Below are 25,923 nucleotides of genomic sequence, written 5' to 3'. Positions count from 1 at the left end.
GTAAAACAATATCCATAGCCATAGCTTGACTCTTTAGACCTTTTTTTTTTTTGACATTTTTACAGATGGTATTTGGAGTTGACCAGAGCAACAGTACACATTTTATAGCCAGAAAAGTATAAAAATCACATCAAAGCTTATAGCAACAACAGTACAATTCAACATGTATACTAGCAGAAAGTTTTCCCAATAATAATTTGATTGATTTAAAGTGATACACTGTGATCTAACACCAGTTTATGCTTTTAAGGCATTGAATTTATACAAAGTTGAATTTCTAGTTCTGTCCCAAACTAAAGCTTTTACTTTCTGCGTACTTCCTCTTTCTCTTCAGGCCCTAACAGTGCAGGATCTGGTGGACTTCTCTCCTGTTTACCGCTGCCTACACATCTACACTATTTTGGTATGTAGCATGTTATACAGCACTAGTGTTCTGTACACCACCACTTGGGTTCTCTGAAGTTATGAAAGGATGTTTGGGATTTTTTTTTTGGGAAGTTTTTGCTCCATTGAGTAACATTCCTGCAGGGTACGCTGCTCAGTCATCCTCTCTCTGAGTGAAAATCAATGAATTGCCTCTCTGCAAATAGCTCAACAAACATGAATGGCTCCTATTGGTGCAGGGATTTTATAGTTTAGACTGGCATGCCATCACTATTGTTTCTCTCTTGAACCCAGTGCAAACTTTCAGGAGTTCAGAGTGAGATTATTAGTGCTTTGTTGCACACCACTAGCACGTATTTGGTCACCGCTAATCCTGTGTCCTAAAACACAGTGAAAAAATGCAGGGAAACACTCCAGCAGCTAATAGGATTGACCGAGCCTTAACCTTCTGTTGTTGTGGAAAAAAACAAACAGTGAAAGCTCTGAGATTTGGGCATGCAGGTTATGATAAAACTCTCGGTCACTGAGTGGAGGATCAGGCAACAGCACCTGCTTTGGCCACGAATGGCTCTGTTAATGCCATCTGAGGGCTTGTCATTTTAGCTCAGTGAGAATGCCCAAGATGGAGAAAACATTATTCATACAAAAAAGGTTAAAACATTATATAATAATCAAAATTCTTCTAAAATTCCATATCCTTTATACTGTAATTTAACAAGTCAAGAAGCTTTTATTGTCATTTTAACGTTTCTCCAGGATCAGGGTGCTACATAAAACAAAGACAGCTATAAGGACAGTAAGTTAGTCCTAGCCACATAAAGTGCAACTGTGGAACCTGGTGTACACAGTGCAAGACAAGACAGATAAGACGGTGCAGGACATAATACAAGACCATACACAAAAGACGACCAGCGTAAATTACTGTATGTTCAAACAATATTGCATGTGCAGAAATACTGGAATGAACACAGTTAGCAGCAACCACAGTAAGAACAGAACAGTAAGCAACAACTGTCATCTTGAACAAATGTCTTCGCTTAGGAACTTTTTTTGAGCTGAGGCAAAAAGACACTGACATTTCATATGATTCTGCACTGTTGCAGAATGTCATGTTGTAGCCAAAGTAATTATTCAACCCTGCAGCTCAATTCAAAAAAAGGATAGATCAGCGTTATGTGCATACTCAGTAAAGAACAGAGAAACATTTCTGCTTCCATCTGCATGATTTATTATTCCAGGTTAGAAAATGGCGGTTGAAGACCTACTTATTCAGGAAACACTTCAACTAACACTTCTTTCCCTATTTTTTGCATTTATTAAAAAAAAAAACTTTGAAACTTTTTCATTATAACTTTGAACAATGTTTTAAACTCATGGTATCTTAAGTATGTAACCTAGTGAACCAGCATTAATGTATCTAATGATAGAGATTTAAACACTTATGTACGTCGCTCTGGATAAGGGCATCTGCCAAATGCTGTAAATGTAAAAGGATCTTTGCCAGGCTGTTGATGTGTTGATGATCACACACTACTTTGACTCTGTAGTGCTTATCCTTGTTTGCCTCAGCTGTAACCTCTGCTTGCTCTTTCCTACAACAATTTAAATGCTTAATCATGTCAAAACATGCCAGACCCAGCCATGTTTCTCGCATTTCAACGTCCTTCGATGCGATTCACATGCCTGACACACCTGTAATTCCTCTGGCATCCAAAATCTGGAAACTCCCACTTCCATGGTTTATGATTAGAGGATGTGTTGGACCTGCTTTTTTCACCCTTCAAGCTGCTTCACTCATTAAACATATTTTAAATCTGTCAACACAGGATTCTTGCATAACTACTAAAATACTTTTTGTCACTTGTTAGTATTGTGAAATGTTTTCTAGCTCTCATTGTGGTGTGGTGAGTTGTGTTTGTCACACTCAGTAGGTGGCATAAAGGTTAAATAGAGTAGATTCTTTGGTTTTGTTCCAAATGCACCTCTAACATGAAAATGCTTTTAATCCATATCGATTCACTAATATAATTAATCCTTGGCATACTAATAAATGTACCTATGCTGATTTTATGTGTTGTGGCTCTTTTTAAGGGTGACAGAGAGACGTTTGAAAATTATTACCGAAAGCAGAGGAAAAAACAAGCAAGGCTGGTGCTGCAACCTCAATCAAACATGGTGAGTGCTTTCAAGATCCTTCAACTAGGACTAGAAATTGTTTAGTTTTAGTCTAAGCCCTTTAAATGTGTCTCTTGTTTTGTTCCTAGCATGAAACAGTGGAGGGCTACAGAAAGTACTTTAACCAGATTGTTGGGTAGGTTTCTGCTTTAGATTTGGCATACAGGATTTTATTTTAACTACATGTTTATTACACTATCCCGAAGGTGACTTTAAATCATTTGTCTGCAGTTTTTTTGTAGTGGAAGACCACATACTACACGCCACACAAGGGTTAGTCACCCGAGCGTTCACAGACGAGCTGTGGAACATGGCCTTGTCCAAAATCATTGCTGTTCTCCGCACGCACTCTGTGAGTATCAAATAACCCTTCTGCTCTCACACACACACACACACACACACACACTATACGCCTTAATTTACTTGTCTTAATTCATGAAGATAAGTGGATTTATGTTTGACCCCGTCACTCTTACAGTTGTTACCTCCGCGCCCTGGTCCAAGTCCCTTTTTATTTTTTTGTGATTGAAAGTTATCTAGCAGCGGGAGAGGGACGGCTTGACCTCTTTGTTCGGGCCGCAGGAGTCAGGCTGTGAGCCCCAACCATGGGGCGTTTGCATAATCCCTCACTGATTTACAACTGACTGGGCCTTCCAAACACACCGTCAGCCCTGGTGGTTTAGAATATTCACACTTAATCTGCTGTTATTGTTGCAATCTGTCCTCATTAGGCCCAACTGACCTCTCCATTAGATCAGATTGAATAGAAGGCCACTGAAAAGGCTCACCAGGAAATGGTTCCAATTATCATTCCGAATGCCTTGTTTTGAAAATAAACTTCACAAAAAAAAGCAGGGAGTGGGACTGAAGCCGCCTTAACTCTGCACTCGGCTGATGCTACGCTGTAGGCCAAAATGTATTTCTAGATTGAACAGAGAGAATTTAACACATTATATATGATATATTATTGATCTGTATGCTGTTACATCCAGAGATTTTATTGTGTGTGTGTGTGTGCACATTCCTGGCTGCTGTGTAAACGGCACGGCACAAGGTGTGCTGCCTGAAGTGTGGACTGACGCCGGGTGTCACAGCTTGGACGACACTCACTTAGCATCGTGATTTACGCACTCGCTCCCTGCTTCTCACTGAGGCCACTGCTCCCTATGTCAATATTTAACAAGGGAACCATGCTAGTGTGAGTGATCATAAATCAATAATCACAGGATTTTATTTACACATGCTGCACACAGAGCTGGTGGTAATTATGTTGATGCTGGTAAAGCAGTAGCACAGAATTGGAAATCGGTGGATGCACTCGTATTTTATTCTTTAAGGTTAACGTTAAAGGATTAATGAAATTTCTCCATGTTTTGCACTGTTTCTGCAGTGGTGCAGACATTTTTGAAATGTTGTACTTTTCTTTTTCTTCATAGAGATGATTTTTGTCCTGATGTTATTTGTTTAGCGTCAGTGAAAAACTTCACTCAGCTTCAAGACGGATATGTATTTTATTTGTAACCTGATTACCAGGTTAGGCAAGCATGAGCAAGCAAACCCAGTCTTGAACACAGGTCATGAAAGGTGTGTAACTGGCCTAAGACTTTCTTCATGTAAAAGTTCTACAGGATCTGTTGTTGTGTTCTCAGAGTTGTCCAATCTTATGTAAAATATTAAAAAAGTAAAACTCCATGTGGGCACCGCGGATGAGGGCTAATTTCTATTTTTAAATCAATCCTCCATGTGACTGTGCATGTCACTTAAAAAGATGCATGTAATACTTAACATATGCATAATGTGTCCATGTTTACTGGGGGACAGTATCAAATGACCCAAACCAAGGTTAACAGAAAGGGGAATGTGAAAAAGAACAAAAACACAGCAAAGCTTCTGGTTTTATTGTATGAATAACGAATAGAAATTGGTATTCCTTTATGTTTGACAAATGCCTTCTCACTAAGGTTTTTTATTTGTATGTATTCAACAGTATCAAGACATGTAGGTATTAAATCCCTTCACTGCTTAAATTCCTGTAACCCAGAATCTCTATCTCTCGTAAAAATCTCTATATATAGTTAGAGAGAGAGAGAGAGAGAGAGAGAGAGAGAAGAGATGGGTTAGAGAAAAGAGCTTCATGTGTGCAGGCATTCACAAATCTGGCCCTTGGTTTCATCCCCCTGCTGGGTCAAGCTCTGCGCTCCTCTTTCACCCACACTGACAGGGGAGGGCGACGGCCTTGCACTTATTCTGATGCTAATGCTTTTTAATGACTCATTAATACACAAAGTACTTGATCAATAAGTGACTGGCTGCCAGTTAGCCATTTAGATTTCGATATTGAATCTAATCCAGTGTAATAGTGTGTGTTTTTATATATCTCATGCTGATTTGACGATGGCTGCGTCTCAAACAGCTCCCTGGGTCAGGCATTCTCAGAGGAATCTGACACTTCACATGGGAATGTAATAACTCCTGATGACTTAATTTCCAGTGACATGCCTGGGTACTCATGTTGTAAAACATCAGACAGGAATGATGGCTTTTAACGTTAAAGTTCTGTTGTTTAAATTCCATTTTTAAAATTAGAAGAATAATAAGATAGTGGTTTTATAATCGTTCAAATCTAAAAGTTGTAAAAAATCCAAAGTAAGTAATCATTTGAGAGCTACAATAACAAGCTACTTACATTTGAATATTCTTTCCAGTAAGAGAACATAGTGAGCATTGATACTTCCTGGCTTCTGTAGTACATTTTATGGAGCGAATGGTTCATTGCACTTGAAAGATTTTATGATTGAGCCAGAACTTAAAATGGTAATTTCCTGCTCAGTGCTAGGGAGCTGAGTGACACATTGCTGAGCAAAATTACTTCATTCTGCCTGAAAGTTTTTGGATATAATAAAACACACCTGTTTATATATGCATCATGTCATAGTTTTGCCAATTCTCCCAACTGTCTGTGCTCTCTGGACTGTCTGAGTCCTCAAAACTCTTATGTTTGAGATTGGTACCAAGTCGCTGCACCAAAGCTGCTCCAGATATGCATAAACACCTGCATTTACGTGCTAATGTTATCTGTTGCTTATGTCACCACAACTTTCATTTTCATCTCTCAAAGAGAAGTAAAAAATCTCCAGTTACTTTACCATTTTAAGTCACTGTTTGTGTGTATTGTCTTTTGTCCTGCACTGTCCTGTCTGTCTTGTTTGTCTTGTCCTGCACTGTTTACACCAGGTTGCACAGTTGCACTTTATGTATCTAGGACACTTACTAAGTCCTTGGCCCTGTCTTTGTTTTATGTATCACCCTGATCCTGGAGAAACGTTGTCTCATGTCACTGTGTACTGTAACAGCTATATATGGTTGTAATGACAATAAAAGCTTCTTGACTTGACTTGTACATGGCATAGCACAGATCAGAGTGTAAGAGGAAAGTGTATAACTTTGGTGTACATATAAATATCAAAGTTATTGTAAATCTCACAGCTAATGTCATAGTGTAAAGTATTACATTTTTGGAACAGTACAAAAGACGTAATTGTACATGTACAATTATCTTGCAGTTAAAGCTAGAACTCGAGGCAGAAGTCAGTTGAGGCAGTCGTTGTACAACGGTACACTCTGTTAGGAAAGAAACAATGGAGAATCCTTAATGTCCAAAAACCCAAAATATCTTTTTAAAACTGTCCAGTGTCACCCAGTTGAGTGTGGGTCCCTTTTCAGTCTGGTTCCTCTCAAGGTTTCATCCTGATATTGTTTCAGTGAGTTTTTTTCTCTCCACTGTCACCTCTGCTCATTAAGAATAAAGTTAAGGCTTAGTATTGAAGTATTTCAATTAGAAACTTATAAATATAGAATATAACTTAAATATTTTTTTAATTAGCTGTTTATGACCCTATCCATTAACAGTACTATACAAAAAGAATTGAATGTTGTTGTTTTTTTTTTTAGATTTTATCTTATTATTTAAGTGACTTTTTCCTGTAGTTTTATATATAATATATACATTTGTGAAAATGTGCTATAATTTATAAATAAATGGAAAAATATAAATGTATACATTTAAATGTATTAAATAATACATTTGAAAAAAATAAATTTGACATGCATCCATACATCCATTTGAATAACACAAGGGAAATGTGAAGCAGAATGTTTAACGTTATATATCGGTTCATACATTAATTTGTGTTTTGTTTTGTTTTTTTTTTTTGTTTGCCTCAGTCTTACTGCAATGATCCTGACCTGGTCCTGGAACTGAAGAACCTGATTGTTATATTTGCAGACACATTGCAGGTATTTCCCACCTTGTGTTCTCACACCAAAAGGTTTCTTTACAGCTCGCATTTGTCACTCTGTGATATTGAATCTGTACACGCGTTTCCATCTGAGGTTTTTACATGCTGTTTTTTTTTTTTCGAGCAGAGTTATGGCTTCTCTGTGAACAGACTCTTCGACCTGTTGTTTGAGATTAGAGACCAGTACAATGAAACACTGCTGAAGAAGTGGGTGCTGGTGTTCAGGTAACAATACAGCATTTCTACTCCAAGTCTGTCCAGAGGAAAAAATGTCAAAATAACAAAATATTTGAATTGTAATTGGAAAACATGCATCTATAAATAAAGCATACGCAATACTGACCCATGGGGTGAAGAACTGCCAAAATGTCAGTATTGTAACACTCATTGACTGTAAAACATATTTATTTGAAAACTTTGAAAGACTTATTGTGTATGCTGGACTTAGGAAAACCTGTTTATTTTTTAATAATAAATGTAAAGTATCTTTTATAGAGTTTGCCATGTTGTACGTTTTTTTATAAGATAAATTTTATTGAATGTTGGTTAATATCTGTATTTTTCCATTAAATAGCCTTTGAAGCTGATCTGGCAATAAATTTAAACACAAACACGTAGTCCAGATAAATGCTACATCCTGGTAAGCATCATGTCTGTATTATTTTGTTTCTCACTTTTCTTTCTGGCAGAGAAATATTTGAGTTGGACAATTACAGCCCCCTCCCTGTAGAAAACGAAGCAGAGTACAAGCTGGTGGTCAGTAGATTCCCCTTCCATGATGCTGAGATTGAAAAGGTTTGTTCAGCTTCTCAGATGGACGCATCAGACTTTCTGCAATGTGTCAAGTGTTGCTATTATCACTAATGACAAAACACAGAATTTAAACACTTGTGTACCTTGGGTGCAGGATTACATCATGGTTTTAATGCTGTTGGCGTATGTGGGATGTGGTAGCTCAGTGGTTAAGGTGTTAAGACTACTGATCGGAAGCTCATGAGTTTGAATGAGCCCCCGAGCAAGGCCTTTAATGATCAATTTATCAGTTGTATAAATTGAAAATAAAAAAGTGTCACTGCGTTTGTCTGCTAAATGCCAGAAATGTAAATGTATTCTGTCTTGTGCTTCATTTTTATAGCAACCATTTCCAAAGAAGCTGCCAATGTCTCAGTCAGTGCCTCAGATCTATATTCAGGTCAAGGAGTTCATCTATGCCAGTTTAAAGTTCTCCGAGTCACTACATCGCAGGTGAGTACACTTTATTTTCACAACTATACTTGTGTCATTCTGAGAAAGAACTCACACACTGATCAACCCTGAGTGATATGCATTCAGAATGTAGGGCTAAAATTACAAGTACTGCATTATAGGCTGAATAATATGCTGATGGTTGATAACGATGTTCCCTATACTGGAAAATAGAGTTTTCCATTTGAAAGCTGTTATAGATAAATATACATGATGAACTGAATTAAGGGAAGGTCACAATAGACTCTCAGCATGTGATTTTTTTAAATCCAGAAAATGCTGTTAATATGGGCAACAGGTGCTTGCTTTTAAAGCTGTGTTGTATAAAACCAGATCTTGACTTTTGTGAAGAGGTCCTCACTGTGACGTGTCAATCTCCTGTTGGTCATACGACTTCTCATGTGATGCATATTCACAGGTCAGAGTTCACTAAACTTGAACTTTGGAACACAGCGAAGTATGAAGCTTCATGTTTGGGTTTCGTCTTAATGCTTCATTCTGATTTGTCCAGAGACTTTGATCTATTTCGGAACAGCATGACTGCAATGAAATACTTTATAATCTCTATAGCAACAACTTATAAAGGGACTTTATACATGTGCAAATGATGAGTTTCCTGAGAGGAGGAGTTTAGCATTTGTGGAGGAAGTCTCCAGTTTCAGAGGCTTTCTTCCCACAAGCCATCAGACTTCTCAATAACTGAACTGAACTGTACTGAGCACAACATACACACGCACATCTGTATGGACTGCACAGACCTACACCAAATACACACACTTCCAATATACATCCATCAAACTGTTTACATGCTGTTTTTGCACACTTTTTACCTTTTTGCTCTTTGCACACACAGTCTAATCATTTCCGTTGTTTTGCACACACTGTACAATATTTCAGTCGTTTGCTGTTTTTGCACAAATCCTAACATTATCTCAGGGACCTGTTGCTAAGAAACCGTGTTCATTCTAGTATTACTGCATGCAATATTGTTGAACATACAGTATTTACACTGCTCTGCGCTGTTTCTGTTTATTTTCTTTTGTGTATTGTCTTGTCCTGCACTGTCCTGTCTGTCTTGTTGTTTTGTCCTGCACTGTGTACACCAGGTTGCACAGTTGCACTTTATGTATGTAGGACACTTACTAAGTCCTTAGCTCTGTCTTTGTTTTATGTAGCACCACAATCCTGGAGAAACGTTGTCTCATGTCACTGTGCACTGCAACAGCTATATATGGTTGTAATGACAATAAAAGCTTCTTGAATTGACTTGAGATGGCTTTGCGGTTGCCAAGTAACATGCGTAGGGTTTTAGACACATACTATTTCTACAGAGCAGTAGTAATTTAAGAACTTAAAAGTTGAGCTGAAGATATTTGTTCTATGTAAAGTGAAAGCTTATCTGAAATATGACTGGAGAGAGAGTGACTTAACTGACCATCAATTAAAATCTCCATGGGAAGCTCCATTCTGAACCTCCTACAACCATTATGCCAATATTTGTTCTCTTTAAGCTCTGCGGCATTTAATGACGTATTTTGAATGCCTGATGCTTTGCTGGCCCAAACAGAGTGAGGGGTTGTGGAACTTTAACCTACAGATGGCATTTTCATGAGCATCCATTACCATGAACAAACAAACACTATTGCAAACGAGTGGACTCTTGGGGGGAAAGAGTCGAACCTTGAAATTGTCATCACAGACTGCTTAGGATCCATGGCAGGAGAAGTGAAAAGTAGATGGTTTAAATGAGTGTGTGTGGTGGAGTTGCCTTGTGGGTAGTCAATGCAAATGACTGCACATTTCACACTCCTCTCTAATTGTTTCTTTGTCATGTTAAAGGTGTGGTAATGAGCAGCCTCTGGACCTCTCTATTGACTGTTTGCTTACCTAAACCCCTCCCTCCCAATCAACACCTATACACACACACACACACACACACACACACACACACACTATCTGCAAAAGAAACACTCTAGCATTGTCCTGTTAATACTCACATCTAGATGCTGCTGAGTTGGTTGACAGTGAGAGCTAGGTTACGATTAAAGCCTACTTTTTTCTATGCCTAGTAGCCTAGTATGCAAAGCTGTGAGCGTTGAGTGCATGTAGTGTCCAACATTCACTTGGTATGTTCAGTTGAATAAATGCATCATCCGGGTTCTTGAAGTGCCCTTCTTCTTCTTCTCCTTCTGTAATTTTCAGTGTGAACAAATTACTCATACTAGTCACACTACAAAATGGCACAGAATGTGTATATGTTGAGTGTATGATCATAAATGGGGATTTGGACTACAATAAAATACTCTTGTCCCTAGTACCTTCACACTAGGATAATTTATTTTAGTCATGAAGAAAAAAATGAAAAGATCTCCACATGTTCTCTATTGCCCTGTAAATGTGGTGTCTCTTAACGAGGACCTCTTTTCTTTCAGCTCTACTGAGATCGACGACATGCTGCGTAAATCCACCAACCTGCTGCTGACAAGGACACTGAGCAGCTGCTTACAGAACCTCATCAGAAAGCCACACATAGGACTCACTGAGGTTAGAATTTTACATTTTTGCACTTAAAGTACAGGTAACCTTTGAGGAGAGTAAGTAAGTGTGGCATGATATGCCATGGGTTATGTGATGTATGTGTTTTGCAGTTGGTTCAGATCATTATCAATACCACCCACTTGGAGCAAGCATGTAAATACCTGGAAGATTTCATCACCAACATTACCAACGTCTCTCCAGAAACCATCCACACCACAAGACTCTACGGCCTCTCCACATTTAAGGTGAGACACTTGGCAAGCCTGGTGTATAAATTATGTTTCTTCTTCATCAATAAATCAGTGTTAGCAAGATGACATTTTAGATGCATCCCAAATCACTCACTTATTCTATGCCACAGTGTAGTGTTAATACTGTGAGTAATGTTTTCACAGTGTCAAGCACTCAACACCCAAATCTATGCTTACATAGTGCAAGAGGGGTGGGGATACCAGTCAAAGGGGTGGTAAAACACGTTTTTTCGAAGGCTTGATTGTGTTTTGTGGGGTGCACTGTAACATGTGTTCATGCTTCGTTTTTTTAAAAAATTGCATTATTTTTCATATATTTTACCTTTGTTCTACACTGCTCTGTCCCTCCTTGTAAAACGGTCTGATGGTTTCCGGGTTCTATGAAGCCAGCCCCCCTGGCAGTATCATGGTTCATGTGTTTACATGTACATGTTACATTTACCGTCGCTTAGTAAAAAACAGTTAATGTTCTATTTGAAACAATACTACACTTCTACCATTCACACACTAGATGCTAGAGCACATTGTGTATTAGGTCATTTGGGGGACAGTTGTTCAATAACACGTTATTTTGACTGGAGGAAACAGGCGCTGCTTCAACAACACCAAACGTCCCAATCACAAGTGAATGTATCTGTCTATCTATCTGTCTATCTAGTAGCTGGTATATCTTAAACAAAGTGTTGTATGTGATTTAGGAAATATAGAACAGGAAATTATAGTGAAAAATATGAATGTTTATGACGTCGCACCTTTGTCTTTAGGATGCCAGACACGCAGCAGAAGGTGAGATCTACACCAAGCTTAACCAGAAGATTGACGAGTTTATCCAACTGGCGGACTACGAGTGGAGTATGGCTGAGTCGGACGGCAGGGCCAGCGGCTACCTAATGGACCTCATCAACTTTCTTCGTAGCACCTTCCAGGTCTTCACACACCTGCCGGTGAGCCTCGCAAACCACCCACAGCCTCTTCTGATGCCGTTCTTATTTCAACGTTGCACTGTGTGTGTGTGTTTGTGTGTTTGTTTCAATTGTGCTTTTAAATGTCTGTTAAGCTGTCCAATTTGTGTGTGTGTGAGGGAGATCTGGTCCTGTAGATTGTCATGTTAGCATATGTTTCTTTTACTGAGCGTCTGATTTTATTAAGACAGAAGGACCTTTTAGAAATCCTACAGAATATACTGAGAAGAAAGTATATATAAGATATATATACTATATATCTATAAGATATATTGTGACGCAGTGGAGTACAGTAGCAGCTCAGATTGAGCTTACTAGTACTAAATTAATGCTTACTAGTACTAAACACTTTTTTAAGCATTTCTGGTTAATTAGAACCACATCATCCATTTAAGCCTTTCATATATTTTTAAATGTAAACCTGAAACTAAAAATCAGACCACAGGTACAGACCACAGACCACAGACCACAGGTACATCTCTGCTTTTAAGGAGCTAGTCCTTGCCTGCTTTACACTCCAGCTTGCACTTGCACTGAAACAACTTTCTTTGTCTCCTGTTTGGTCTCCACTGCCCTTTTTTTTTTTTTTTTGAAACACTCCAGGAATGTCCTCTCTCTCCTCCAAGCGACTGTAGCCTTGTATTTCTTTCTACCAGGCATGCTTGCTTATCAGACTTTTCTTTATCTGTGCATTTATTGCCATACCTTCTTTCCCTGTCTGTGTTTTTTTTTATTTTGTTGGGGGTTCTGCTCAGAGTAACACCAATGATCATGCTGCAATGTCGGTAAGTAAACACCCTCCTTACACCCCCAGTGGGGTAAAAATAAATAAATAAGGTGCATGCTTGAGGAATCGCCCCTAGGCTTGCTTTCTTTTTTCTCCACATTGTTGCACCAAAAAATTAACCAGATCAAATGCCATTTGATCTGTTTCTCCATGTGGATGCCAGCATCTGTTCAACATAAGACTGATTCTTACTTGAGATTCATATGTTGAGGTTTTATTTTCCTTTGTTTTCACTCCATGTCTCAAGTCAGAATGCAGCTTGATCATTGAAAGCATAATGAAATGTGTAGTCTGAAATGTTAAAGCTTTACTCATTATCTTGGTCACAGTCTCTTGAAAACTTTGATTTATTTTTTCATCTGGTAAATAGGAAGGTCTAAAATCCTGAGGCTGCTTCTCAGTCTCATCATTAATTCATGTGATGAACTGGCATCCAATTCCTGGTGTATTGCATGACCAGTGTTCGCAGTACAGGTTCAGGATCCACTGACTGGGATAAAGCCAAAGATGAATAATTTTATTCATTGTATCATTATTCCATAATACATCATTTCAATCTAAATGTCTTCGGCAGCCTTAGTTATAGATTAACAACAAATAAATCGCTGAGCTAAAACACATTTGCACAAGTGTTGCACAATCTAATGCTACATTTACACATATTATCTCTGTAAGTGTCCAGCCACTGTACTATGAAGTCACCAAGAAGAAGGCGTTCTAACCTACTACTGGTTGCCATAGTAATATGCTTCTTTCAAAATTAGACATTCTGGAGGTGCTTGTATATTAAATGCAGCAGTACTGTGCCAAAGTTTAAGGAAGGTGTGAAGGGATGCTGTAAAGTAAGAATGCATTCAAAATAAATTTTACTTGTTTATTTTTAGCAATTTACAAAATGCAAAGAGAAAAAACAGGAAAAACAAATTAGTATTTGGTGTGGTGCGTCAGAGTCAGGTACGTAATTAACTAATTATACCAAGAAGGTGCTGATAATCACTTTCATAGGATGAAACCCAGTCATTAAGTGAAACAGAAACATCTGTGTAGGAGCTTCACACTGGGCGAGGAACCAAACTCTGTTACTGAGGTGAGGATGTGTAAACAGCTTCATGTCACAGGTCATAAACCATGACAAGACTGAGCACAGGTAGATCTACTGCATCAGCGCGGTCTCTCCCAGGACTGATTTCAGAGCAGACTGGAGTTTCAAGATGTGATGTTCAGGGTATTTTGAACAAGCCCAAAGAAACAATGTTGAGGAGCGTAGATGCAGTGGGCCAAGGAAACCTAATGTAGCAGATTAAAAGCACATCATACTTAATTCCTTTCGACGTCACATGATATTCAGCAGTACCATGAGCATAGAACTGGCAGAAACCAGTGGAACCCAGGTACATCCATCTACTGTATGACCAGAAGTGGTCTTCATGGAAGAGTTGTGGCCAAAAAGCCAGTCCTCTGACCTGGAAACAAGGCTGTGACTCGATTTAAAAATATATATATATATATATATATATATATATATATATATATATTAGCTGGGTACAGCACAACAGCAGCAGGTCTCGAAACTGATGAATCAACATTTGAAATATTTGGCTGTAGCAGAAGGTAGTTTGTTTGCCAAAGGGATGGAGAGCAGAACAATAATGAGTGTCTGCAAGCAACAGTGAAGCATGGTGGAACTTCCTTGCAGGTTTGGGGCTGCATTTCTGAAAAAGGAGTTGGAGAGCTGGTCATGACTGGTGTCCTCATAGCTGAGAAATGCAGACATACAGTACCACCAGAGAGGTGTTTGATTGGCCCCCAATTTATTCTGTGGCAGGACAAAGACCCAAAACATACAGCAAAATTTATTAAAATCTATCTTCAGTGTAGAGGAAAAGTTTTGCAGGTTAAGGCTGGTCAGTGCTTGGATTTCCCTACTGTTCATTTAGTTCCTATTTTTTTAATTGATGATAATAAGATACCAAACACCAAATCCACATTTGATTTTGTTGAGAAATGAGCAAAGCCATAATTTATTGCCTCCTTGATATTATGTGATTTATACACATCACTTTGTGTTTACAGTGTATTAAAATTGTTTTACATGTTATATGCCACCACCTTTGTAAGTTTATTCAGATCTACAAACACTCACTACAGGCAACAACAATCTCTATTACGTCCTTCTAACATAATGTCTTTATATGAACTTAATGAGTTTTTAATATATTAAGATAAAATTAAACCACAGTTATAATTATTTTATTTATTTTTGTTATTTTTTGAGACTGTGCTTCTTTGTGAGATGGACCACAGACTCTGTACTACATTTACCAATTATTTATTTAACACTAAATATAAAATGTAAATAACATTTAATAATAAATAAGTGCAAAACAACATTCAAAATTTTGCGGACACGCGTTTTATCAACGGACCTCGTCTTTCTCTCATTTCAGCCGTGTGTCGCACTATTCTCCGAGATGCACTTGATGGCCTTCTGTGCAGCGGAATTTTTTTTTTGTTTGGACGACCTAGTTAAGGTGGTAGGGTTTCCCAGCTTAGGCGGGCCGCCCGAACTGCAAAGTGCTGCGGGAAACCCTGCTATATATGAACAGATAGGAACTGAAGTGACATATGTCCACATGAGCTTAAATGTGTGGAGTAGAATTTCAAGGAGTCATCAGAGCCGAGTTTCATATCCTATGCATCATATTCTATTTGCACAGAACACTTCGGCCACATGTTTCCTATAGCCAAGACCTGGTCAAGATTAAATCTTTGAAAGTAAGACCAGCTTGAGACTGGACAGATCAAGCTTGAGACCAGAAAATCATCACACACTTTTCAAGTCACCAAGTCTTTACTTCAGTTTCAATTTCAAATACCTCACAAGTTGTCTTGGGGATTATCTAGAATTCTGTAGAATCTTTCTAGACTGTAGACATAGACATATAATTAGGTTATAGGTATATAGATAACGACATTAAAAAAGACATTACATTTTTTACAAACATTTTTCATGACCAAGGTGTTACTTAGTGAGACAGATACAAATATAGATAATGTCATGGATTTATATTAAAAATGATAAGTGTAATTCAGTTTGAGAAATATAGTATGTATGATTTGTCTGAGTTCTTGTAGCTTTCCCAGAATTTGTGTGATTGGATTCAAGTGAAGGGGATGTAGTAGCCTAACGGTTAAGGTGTTGGACTACTGCCTGGAAGGTCATGAGTTTGAATCCCAAGTCTACTAAGCTGCCATTGCTGGGCCGTTGTGTAAATTGAAATACATTGTAAGTCACTCTGAATAATGGTGTCTGCTAAATGCCAGAAATGTAAATGTAAGTGGTGTCACAATCCTGCAGAACACAACTGGCCTCACGCACCTTACCCAATCACATTTGTTATAGAATACAGTACACAAAAGACAATACACACAAGCAGCGCCAACCAGTGTAAATACTGTATGTTCTATATTGCATGCACAGAAATACTGGAATTGTAATGTATTGTGCAAAACAGCAGTCGACTGAAATGTGAAAGACAGAAGTATTGTGCTTGGTACAGTACAATTCAGTTATTGAGGAGTCTGATGGCTTGTGGAAAGAAACTGTTACACAGTAAGGTCCTGATGGCAGGGGTGTGTGAGGTCCACAATGCTGTTGGTAGCATGTGAGGTAGATGTCTGTGATAGAGGGAAGAGAGACTCCAATGATCTTCTCAGCTGTCCTCACTATCTGCTGCAAGTTCTTGAGATCCGATATGGGGCAGTTATGGGGCAGAGTGCGTGAGTGAATACGAGTGTGTGTGTGCCCAGCAATGGGTTAGCACTCCGTCCAGGGTGTATCCTGCCTTGATGCCCGATGACGCCTGAGATAGTCACAGGCTCCCCATGACCCGAGATAGTTCGGATAAGCAGTAGAAAATGAGTGAGAGAGAATTTATAATTTAAAATATTATATATCTATTCCTATCCCTAATGAGCAAACCGGAGGCGACAAATTAAGGAAAAAGTCGGCGGCAAGGAAAAACTCCCTGAGAGGATATGAGGAAGAAACCTTGAGAGGAATCAGACTCAGATGGGAACCTTATCTTCATTTGAGTGAAACTGGACAGTTAATAATGTAAATGTAACTAATGTCATTTCTACAAAAGTTTATAACAGTGCAACTGAGAGCTCCTGAGGAACTAATGGTTCAGCACAAACTCTGAGTTCACCACAGACCCAACACTAATTTCCTCTGTCAAAGTCTTCAAATGATTGCTGATAAAGACCAGAACATACAGCTGACTGAAACAACATTGGTTTAAGGCATGACCGTCTCCAGGCGGCTCCATCCACAACAATCCCATGAGTCACTGGCTGACCAGCTTCCACTTGTAATTAAATGTCTCTGATTTCTTTGCCACTGCAGATTGCTGTGTGTGTCAACATAGCCTTAGTTAGTATGATACTTTAGGTCTCCTCTTCACAGTGCATAATGTAAAGCTCGACAACCTGTTCAATACTGTATGGTGTTTCTTTTATAGAAACATAAATAACTCGCACATGTAAATTGTAATGAACCCTTTCAATGTTGCTGACGTGTAGAATTTGTTGCTGATGTTTGCCTGTTTAATTCATATAACAACTGTAAATGTTAATTATACATAAGTACTGGTAAGTTAGCAGCATGTGTGTATGTTGTATGGTGTAGCAGCTAGTGCATGTGGGTGTGTGTGTGTGTGTGTGTGTGTGTAAATGTGGTTGATTGATCCTGCCCTCTGTGTAATCCTGCTCATTATGAGCCACGTCGACCTGCATGATCAGTCATCAGTATGTGATTTAACTTTGTGCATCTAAATGTGTATAACACTTGCTCTCACAGTTAGAGCTGAAAACATTACATTTACATTTAATCATATTGTGCTGGGTAATTTTATCACTCACACACTTACTTTCTCTCTTTCTTTTTCACAGACACATATTAGAGAACTTTTAACCCTTATCATACTGGAGTATGGCTTTGCATCATCTCTGCTATCTTTCCCTGTGTGTGTGTTGTGTAGGGGAAAGTGGCTCAGACAGCCTGCATGTCAGCCTGCAAGCACCTTGCCACCTCCATGATGCAGATGCTCCTGGACACAGAACTCAAGCAGGTCAGCATGGGGGCCATTCAGCAGTTCAACCTGGATGTCATCCAGTGTGAGCGTGAGTACTGCATCCCTATAACAATCGCTGAAAAGGTGATTAACCTATTTGCTCAAAACTTTTGGCAATACTTTTTTTTGGCAATATAGGAGAATGTAAACATGATCATGATTAATTTTCCAGTACTGTTAGGGTTTGCTACTCTCATGATCCATAAAACAATATGAAAAATATTAAATTTCCCATAAACAAGGCTTGTTTCTGTAAATATGGAATGGCTTAAAATACAGTCAGGTGTATTTTCCACTGAAAACAACTTTTAGTCTGAGAATTACATTTAATCCGTGTCCGGAATGCTATCTGTAAATGTCTGGAAGCTTTGCTTATGCGTACAGAGGGAGCCGTGTGTGGATTTGGGTGTTGATTTTAATAGATGTTATCCTGTTGCCATTGCCAGCAGTTTTGGTTTCTCTCACCCAAAAATACTTTTTGTTTGTAGGTCAGACACTGTGACGCCTTTGCTCCATTTCCTACGCCACTGTTCTTGTTTTTGAGTTTTGCAAAGACCCCATAATTACTGCTTTAAGAAACATCTCGTCGCTGTCGGGCGGAATCCTCGTATCTCCAAAACCGTTATTTTTCAGGAAATTAAAAAAACGCCGTACCTTATCTGCAGTGCACAGGGTTTAGTCCACGTTGCAGTGGATTGTCTTGCACTAAATTCCTGTCCTCATACAAGCACCAAAACTAGCGGGGGTCAATTTTTTTTTTCTTTGAGCCCAGTGTTTTGAAGACATTTACCTCAGAAGACGTGTTGATTCGTTGCGACTCTTCTTGAGGAGAAATATGCCGCGAAGAGGTGGACATTTGAAGTGTCCAATGGAGTTATGAGATTTGCGCTCAAGCTATTTTCAAGACGTTAGCTTGGTTAATAGCTTGTAAAAATAACAGACCCACGTGGGGACTGACCAATAGCATCGATATGTGAAAACATATGAAATTGACCAAATTTGGACATACGAGGTTTCCGCCCGACAGCGACGATATCTAAAATAAACAGAGGCATCTCTGCAGGTAGCACATTCTGAAAGCTCTCGTTTTCCATTTCTAAGAATAAGACTCCATTTGAAGAGCCTTTTCCCACATCTTATTGGCAGATACTTGGCATGCAGGCACTTGATGGCATTTCGGATATCCGAATATGGCATATCCTTAATTTGATGTACTTCAATTTACTAGATACAAAGTATATAACAGAAAAGCCAACACTAAGCCATCTGTCTCCCTGATAGATGAAAATATGTCAAGGATGAGGCATAGTGCTAAAAACCTACAGAGGAAACTCGATTAAAAATGTGTTCTATTTGTGTGTAAAAGCAACTTTGACAGGATGTTTTAATCTCTATCATCCTCAGGTTGGTTTCTTTAAAAAGGCAATAATTTTTAAATACTTTTTATCAATGGGTGAAAAAAGTGTCCCATAAGTGACTCACCTTCTCTGCCTCATGGTGGTTTTTAAACATCCATTCCATTATAAGCACAACACTAAAACTTCCAGCAGCTGAGGCATCTGAGGTTTGAGTTTTCAGTTTACGGCTTTTTGCAGACAGTACAAGGCCTCTTCTGTTTATACAGCACCATTTCTTTCACCAGAATTAAATGGCTATCTTTTATTTGTCTTTGTAGGTTTCTGTTGTTTCTTTATTTTTCATATTCTTTAATTAATGTTAATAATATTACACAACTGCTTTTCATAAACGGTTTTCTAAATGATGTTCTTAATCCTTGATCTGGTGAACTATCATTAAGACTTTTTTTGATAGAGACTCAAGACTCTTGCGTCTGGACTCAAGACTCTGGATAAGCGCATCTTTAATATAATAAACGTAATAAATTTCCGCTCAACTTTGTTTCGTACTCATGCTCCTGAATATGTGTAAATTTACGAAGATTAATAATGTAAATCTTGACTTCATACCTCCATTTATGGAATACAAACTTACTGAAATTAGTAACTTGTCAGTATTTACAATGGCTGTGTCTTTACAATGGCTTCTCTCTCTTAAACTACTATATCTAGCGGTGTATCTACTATTAGTAATGTGGCTCAGAAAACTACAGAAAGATATTTTTGCCTGTGTCCTACTTGTTGTAAAACTAGAGCACATATTGCCACAGCATTACTGAGAGCATGCTTCTTGTTTTGACTGGTTTTTGAGTGTTGATATTAACGAAAAGGGGCCCATGTGTACATGTGATCCAACAAATGTTACAAAAAAGAATTGTGAAATTGTCTTGGTGAATAGAAATAGAGACTCAGATTATTTCATATATCATTTAGCAAATATAAAAGTTCCCTAAAATATGAAAATTCTTTAAAAAAATCTATACGTTAAAGTTACGGGTGCATATTATCCTGCTGCTTAAGTGCAGGACATGATCTATGGAAAGACACATGGAAGACAAAGAGGCAGAAGTGTTGTGTGGCTTAACTGTTAAACCGTTTGTATGCTACATCACGGTCACAGGTGGAGAGATGTAGCTTGTGTATGTGGTGTATGTAGCTTCCCCTGTAGAGCCCTGCAGCTGATATGACCTGGTGAATCAGAGTTCATAGCATGGTTCAAGCTGCACAGGGAATACTGAGGCCTCTCTCTGGCTGTGAAGGAAACTGGATATGAAGGAAACAATAACTTCAAATAATACAGTGACTCCTTTCAAATAACATAAACACTTGGTTGTCAAATTCAGGATGCAGTAATTGAGTACTAATTATTAAATTGTATTATAACTATTATCTTTGCAGTATTTGCCAGTTCAGAGCCTGTGCCAGGATTCCAGGGTGACACACTACAGCTGGCGTTCATTGACCTTCGACAGGTAAGCAGCAGACTTCAGCAGAACAGCCACAAAAATTGATAGACACAACAGCAGAAGCTCCAGTAATGGAAAGCTATTTCGTTTCCATCTCAGTCATGGTCATTAATCTATTATTAGATTTACACATCTGTATTATGTTTAAATATTAATATTATGTGATGGATCAGGTAATATGTGTCTGTGGTGATTGTTACTGGTGTTAGACACCAATTTGGTTAAAATGGGATACATAATGTTCACAGTTTGAACAGTCTGTGACAAAAATGGTATGAATCTGTAATCCTCACACACATCCATACCTCCATACATTAAGAGCATTATCTGTAAGAGCATTTTTTTATTATCTTTTTAAGTACAAGGGTTATGCTCTCAGACATAAACACATGCAAATGCACATACATGTGTGCATGTGTGTTTTAAGGGTTTCTTTCTTGTTCAGGACATTGCAGATTGAAGCACTGAATATACCCAAAGCTTGTTCAAGGCTTTGATTTCTCATTTTCAAAATGGCTTGTTTTCCTCTGGTCTTCATATACGTAAATCCTTTTTCACAAGAGATAAAACCCAAAACTAAAAAAAAAAAAAAAATGTTTAAACATTCAGTCTAACAGAGCACACAAATTACATATAATTTAAATAGACAGAGAGATGAAACAGCAGTGATTTTGTAATGTGTGTTGTAGAAATTCTACTAGACAATCATGTAGCCAGTGATGATTGATAAAGGCATTCCTTAGACTGTCAAATGTCAGAAGGGCTTTTGTTCTGATTTTGGTTGAAGTAGAAAGAGCAGTCAGAGTTAGCTCTCAGGACAGCGTCAAGTGCCTTGCTCTCAGATGAGCTTGAGAGGAGAGTGGCAGTGATCAGGCTTTATCCCCTCATCCTGGCCTTCCCACTAAATTTAAACTCTTGTTCAGTTCACGCCACTCACACAAGCGTCTCCCTGTCCACAGATTCACTGAGAAGCACATGCTGTCTGAGGGGGAGATACTTGGGTATCACTTTTGACAAGAGCCACAGGCAGCATGTAAGATGGATCCACTGGAATTGGCCTGTTTTAGAACATACGGGCCCCAAATGCAGAGGTCACAATGTCACTGCCAATAATCTGATCCCTAATGAAAATGCTTGTTTACTGTGGGCTGTTTAAAACTATTTTAATCCTCTGTTATCTGTAAGTTGAACTGCTAAAGTCTTGAGATTTTCAGAAACATTGTAGTTGTACCCTAGAAACACAAATTTCTGTTTTCACTACAACTGTGATTTAAAGATGTTTTATAAGCAGGTCTGAATTGTCCCGTTTCCAACAGCATTGTAAAGAGTGAAAAGTCTCAGTTGTCTTGGTTATGTTTGAAAGTTTATTTCTGCAATAATGAGTCTGAAAAAAAATAAATGTGCTTCAGTGTCATTATGAAAGAGTAACTTTACTAATTGAGTACTTTTGGCTGTCTCTAAATTCAGCAGACATATTGCATGTTCTCCAAGATGCTCAGAACAAACTATGAGCTGATTTCCTTCTTTATGGTAGATGATGCACACACCAAAGTGTGGCTATGTTTGTTTTTCCAATATTTAGAAGTTAGTATTTCCTTATTCTTCAAAATATCTTGCGATCTCTGGTGTCTCTTACTCAGTACCACGTCTGAGCTCTGGTTCTAAGTTTGCGTGTGAAGTATCTGAGCAATTTCTCATACACAGATTAAATGCTCTCATGATTTATGCAGTTTGTTGCTTCATCTGAATTACTGGTTGATCTTTAATTTGTGTTTTAATTAAAGGCCCCAAGGGAAGCACAAATGCTGTTACAAAAACATGTTGAACAGGTTTTAACAAAAACAAAATGATACTAATCGAGCAGAATGAGAAAAAAATACTAAAAGAAAGCTTTAGATGATGAAAGTGTGTCAGGCCATAAAAGGGTGGACTTGGATGCGATGCAGACACACCTACGGATTCTGACAGATTGAGTATTGTTTGAGCAAATTTCTCTGCTTTAATGATTGTGGTCAGTAGATGAAATGCTATTTAGAGGAGTAACATCCCCACAAATCATTTATGGATGTGATTCAGAGTTGTGATGAGCTAATCTGAATCAGAATCCCAATAAGAATCACTTTTATTGACTGGTACCATGGAATTTCATATAAAAGGAATTTGTCTTGGTGTAATATTGCATAGTAATTAAGAAAGAAGCATGAATAGAAAAGAAATTGGAAGCTATGAACACTGTGTGCATAAGAATATAAAAAATATGAAAATAAAAGTAGCAACTTTGTTAGTGCACAACGTGCAAAAGTGGGTCAGTGCAAATGTTCACAGTATAGCAGTCTGCCTTAATGTAATTGAAAGCTTCCATTGTAGTCTAATCCATTCCAAATTTTACAGACTTTTTTAAAAGTTAAACAGGTATCATAAATTTGTACATGAATGTGCAATGAATTATAAAGAACACAATCTCTTTAATGATGCTGTCTTCATTTTGTATGCAAACTGTACAGGTATTATTTGGGCTTACTTTACTCAGCATCATTAATATAACAAGCTTCTTGTCATGGAATCTGCACACACCGACATTTCCTAACACCCAGAGACTCTTTCCCACAGTCCCACCCTGGTGTTCTGCATCGTTTAGTGGCTGCAATGCAGAACAGCATGAACTGCAAACAGCATTACATGAAGCTCTGACCTCACCAGTATGGAGCAAGTGTGAAATGGAATTAGCTCTAAACTCGACCCTCTGTAATGAACGAGTCGGCCAGCAATCATCCCCCTATTGCTTTATCGGCATTAACATACATTGTGCTTAAGCTGTGGTGAGAGACTGCAAGAGACTATTCAGTGTCTCAGACCTTGTTTCACAATTTGAGGTGTGAAGTGGTAGGAAGGCGTGTACCTGAGTGTGACTGCAGGCCAGAGCAGAGCTGGGATTAATCCCAGTGCAGGTTATCCAGAGGTCACCAAGGCATTGCTCTTCCTTTTGCATTTTGAAAGGCATATCCAGGCTTCTTCACAAGTAACCCCCACAGGCAGCTCAAATACCCCATCTCCCCCACACTCAATCTTCACCTTTCCAGTGAATTAAGATCAGCAACAATTCTGGTTTATTGTCTTTGTGTAAATGAACTTGTTTACTTCTGTGATCACTGCACTCTATTGTAATCTCGATCTCACTCGATCTCTCTGATTATTTGTATTGCAGCTGTTGGACTTGTTCATGGTGTGGGATTGGTCCACTTACCTAGCAGACTACGGACAGCCCACCTCAAAGTATCTGCGGGTCAACCCGTCCACTGCACTTGCACTCTTGGAGAAGTCAGTATTCCTCTTGCACAACTTTTATTTCTTTACTTGATGCCCATCTGTTTGTCTGTTTTGTCTTAAAGAAGCTTCCATACCTTTGTTTATGTGAAGTAAAGGTTACTTAAGTTGTTACAATCAGCACCTAATACGCAGTTTTCTTTCTCTCTGAACGCTAACATGCTACAGAGTCAACCGAGGGTAGGTAGCACCAGTTTCACACGATTCCCTGTTTAAATTAATGTACAGGTTAAACTGATCTCCATTTAAAATCTGCTACACTTCAGAGCTCTCAATTCTCAACTCTGTTTAAGTGGTCAGAAGATTGTAATTAATGTTCTATAACAGCATGCCTCTAGTTGTAATACATTGCTATTTCTGTAGTAACATCTTAGACAATGTTTATGAAGGATGATCCAGACCAGCTGATTCTTAAAACAATTAAATTAGCATTTTGGAAGGAGTCTCCAGTATCAGGACATTAAGGGAAATTTGTACCTTTGAGTTGTCTGACACAGAATAGGGCTTTTCACACTTATAATAGTGACCCAGTGGATGATTGTAAACTCGGGGTAAACATTTCCTGGGTTATTCTTCTTCTTTGATCTTTCACACTGCTTATACTTTACCCAGGGTTAGCAATTAGCCTCTTCATAATCTGTCATTGCGCAGATGTTTCACAACATTTAATATTGGCAAAATGCTACTGTGTCAGAATGAACTACATTTTAATATAGCCAAATGTATTTAGTACTTTCTCTCAGAAAGATTCATATTTATAGACCTTTGTACTAATTACAAGCTAGAAATACTTCTTCTTCTAATGGCAGATCATTTAGCCAAGAGATCAAGACAATGCATTGTTGTCAAGAGTAGAAAAAATGTCTAGACAGTTTTATTGTTGTCATTCGGCTGCTTTCTGTTGCCACAGCAGACCATCCGATCCACACACTTTGATTTTGGCACCAGTTTTATGCCAGATGCCCTTCCTGTCACAACATTTGCTCTGGGTTTGTGAACGGCATTGAGAGTTAAACTCTCAGTAGATGCCCAGTTCCCTGCCCAAGAATTGAACCCAGACCGTAGCGGTGAAAGCGTGGGATCTAAAACAGCAGGATGTTAGTTCAATTACATAGTAGTTTTAATAATGATAATAATTTGGTTAAGTTTAATCATCTAACAGGAAGTACTAGGTAGATCTGACATTATTCAAAATATTCTCTTTTTTTATTATTATTTTATTTAGTTTGACCACAACACAAATATATTAAGCGTTACACATAAAGTCTAATCCTTCTTATGTGTTTTTTCTCAGGATGAAGGACACAAGCAAAAAGAACAATATATTTTCCCAGTTCCGAAAGAATGACCGTGACAAGCAGAAGCTGATTGAGACCGTGGTGAAGCAGCTGAGGAGTTTGGTGAATGGCATGTCACAGCACTCCTAGACCATCCCCTTATCCTGCACTTCACAAATCGCACACTCTGCACTCATGACACTGTAAAAGCACGATGCAGAAGTGAGACAAGCTTCAAGACTCCAACTACGATGGCTCCTATTCCACCAAACCACAGTTTCTGAGCATTGCTTACTATATCCCAGGTGCCCTCTGCCAAACGTCTCCCACTGCATCAAAACTGAGTCCATACTGTAAATATGTGGATTTAAAAAAAAGAAATAAACTAAAAGAGGTTGGTTTACGAAAAAGCAAAAAAAAAAACAGTTATTTCTTCTTTTAATGTATTTTTAATGGCCAAGGATTGTTTTGTATATTGTGAATGTGAAACGATCGTATCATGAGAACAATGAATGATGACGTCCTCGTGTGAGACCGATGTTCATGCCAAGATGTGTGAAATCCTGTGCCGTGGAATTTTTAATGTAAATAATTTAAATTATGTTTAACACTACTGTAAAATTATGCTTCCCACACATCTGACGTGAATCAAATTGGCTCTAATTATTTCAGCATGAGACGGGG

General features: G+C 38.3%; 1 protein-coding gene across 4 annotated transcripts in view; it reads left to right on the top strand.

Moving 5' to 3' along the window:
- Window positions 1–25,923, top strand: part of exoc6 (exocyst complex component 6) — a 51,635-nt gene that overhangs the window by 24,908 nt on the left and 804 nt on the right. For 2 of the 4 annotated variants that reach the window (XM_060864013.1, XM_060864016.1), the window contains exons 8-23: window positions 335–403; window positions 2,476–2,559; window positions 2,649–2,695; window positions 2,791–2,911; window positions 6,784–6,855; window positions 6,985–7,082; window positions 7,547–7,652; window positions 7,993–8,102; window positions 10,535–10,646; window positions 10,751–10,885; window positions 11,656–11,835; window positions 12,609–12,638; window positions 17,683–17,824; window positions 20,571–20,644; window positions 23,844–23,956; window positions 25,257–25,923. The exon at window positions 25,257–25,923 is cut by the window's right edge and continues 804 nt beyond it. In XM_060864013.1, coding sequence (XP_060719996.1) covers window positions 335–403; window positions 2,476–2,559; window positions 2,649–2,695; window positions 2,791–2,911; window positions 6,784–6,855; window positions 6,985–7,082; window positions 7,547–7,652; window positions 7,993–8,102; window positions 10,535–10,646; window positions 10,751–10,885; window positions 11,656–11,835; window positions 12,609–12,638; window positions 17,683–17,824; window positions 20,571–20,644; window positions 23,844–23,956; window positions 25,257–25,389 — 1,626 coding nt within the window. In that variant the 3' untranslated portion in view covers window positions 25,390–25,923. The remainder of the gene's footprint in view (window positions 1–334; window positions 404–2,475; window positions 2,560–2,648; window positions 2,696–2,790; window positions 2,912–6,783; window positions 6,856–6,984; window positions 7,083–7,546; window positions 7,653–7,992; window positions 8,103–10,534; window positions 10,647–10,750; window positions 10,886–11,655; window positions 11,836–12,608; window positions 12,639–17,682; window positions 17,825–20,570; window positions 20,645–23,843; window positions 23,957–25,256) is intronic. The other 2 variants (XM_060864015.1, XM_060864017.1) reach the window with 1 other exon arrangement.

This window comes from Tachysurus vachellii, chromosome 2 (genome assembly GCF_030014155.1).
Source record: "Tachysurus vachellii isolate PV-2020 chromosome 2, HZAU_Pvac_v1, whole genome shotgun sequence".
NCBI lineage: Eukaryota > Metazoa > Chordata > Actinopteri > Siluriformes > Bagridae > Tachysurus > Tachysurus vachellii.
The sequence above is the reverse complement of the archived record's forward strand: the minus strand, read 5'-3'. Positions and strand labels throughout refer to the sequence as shown.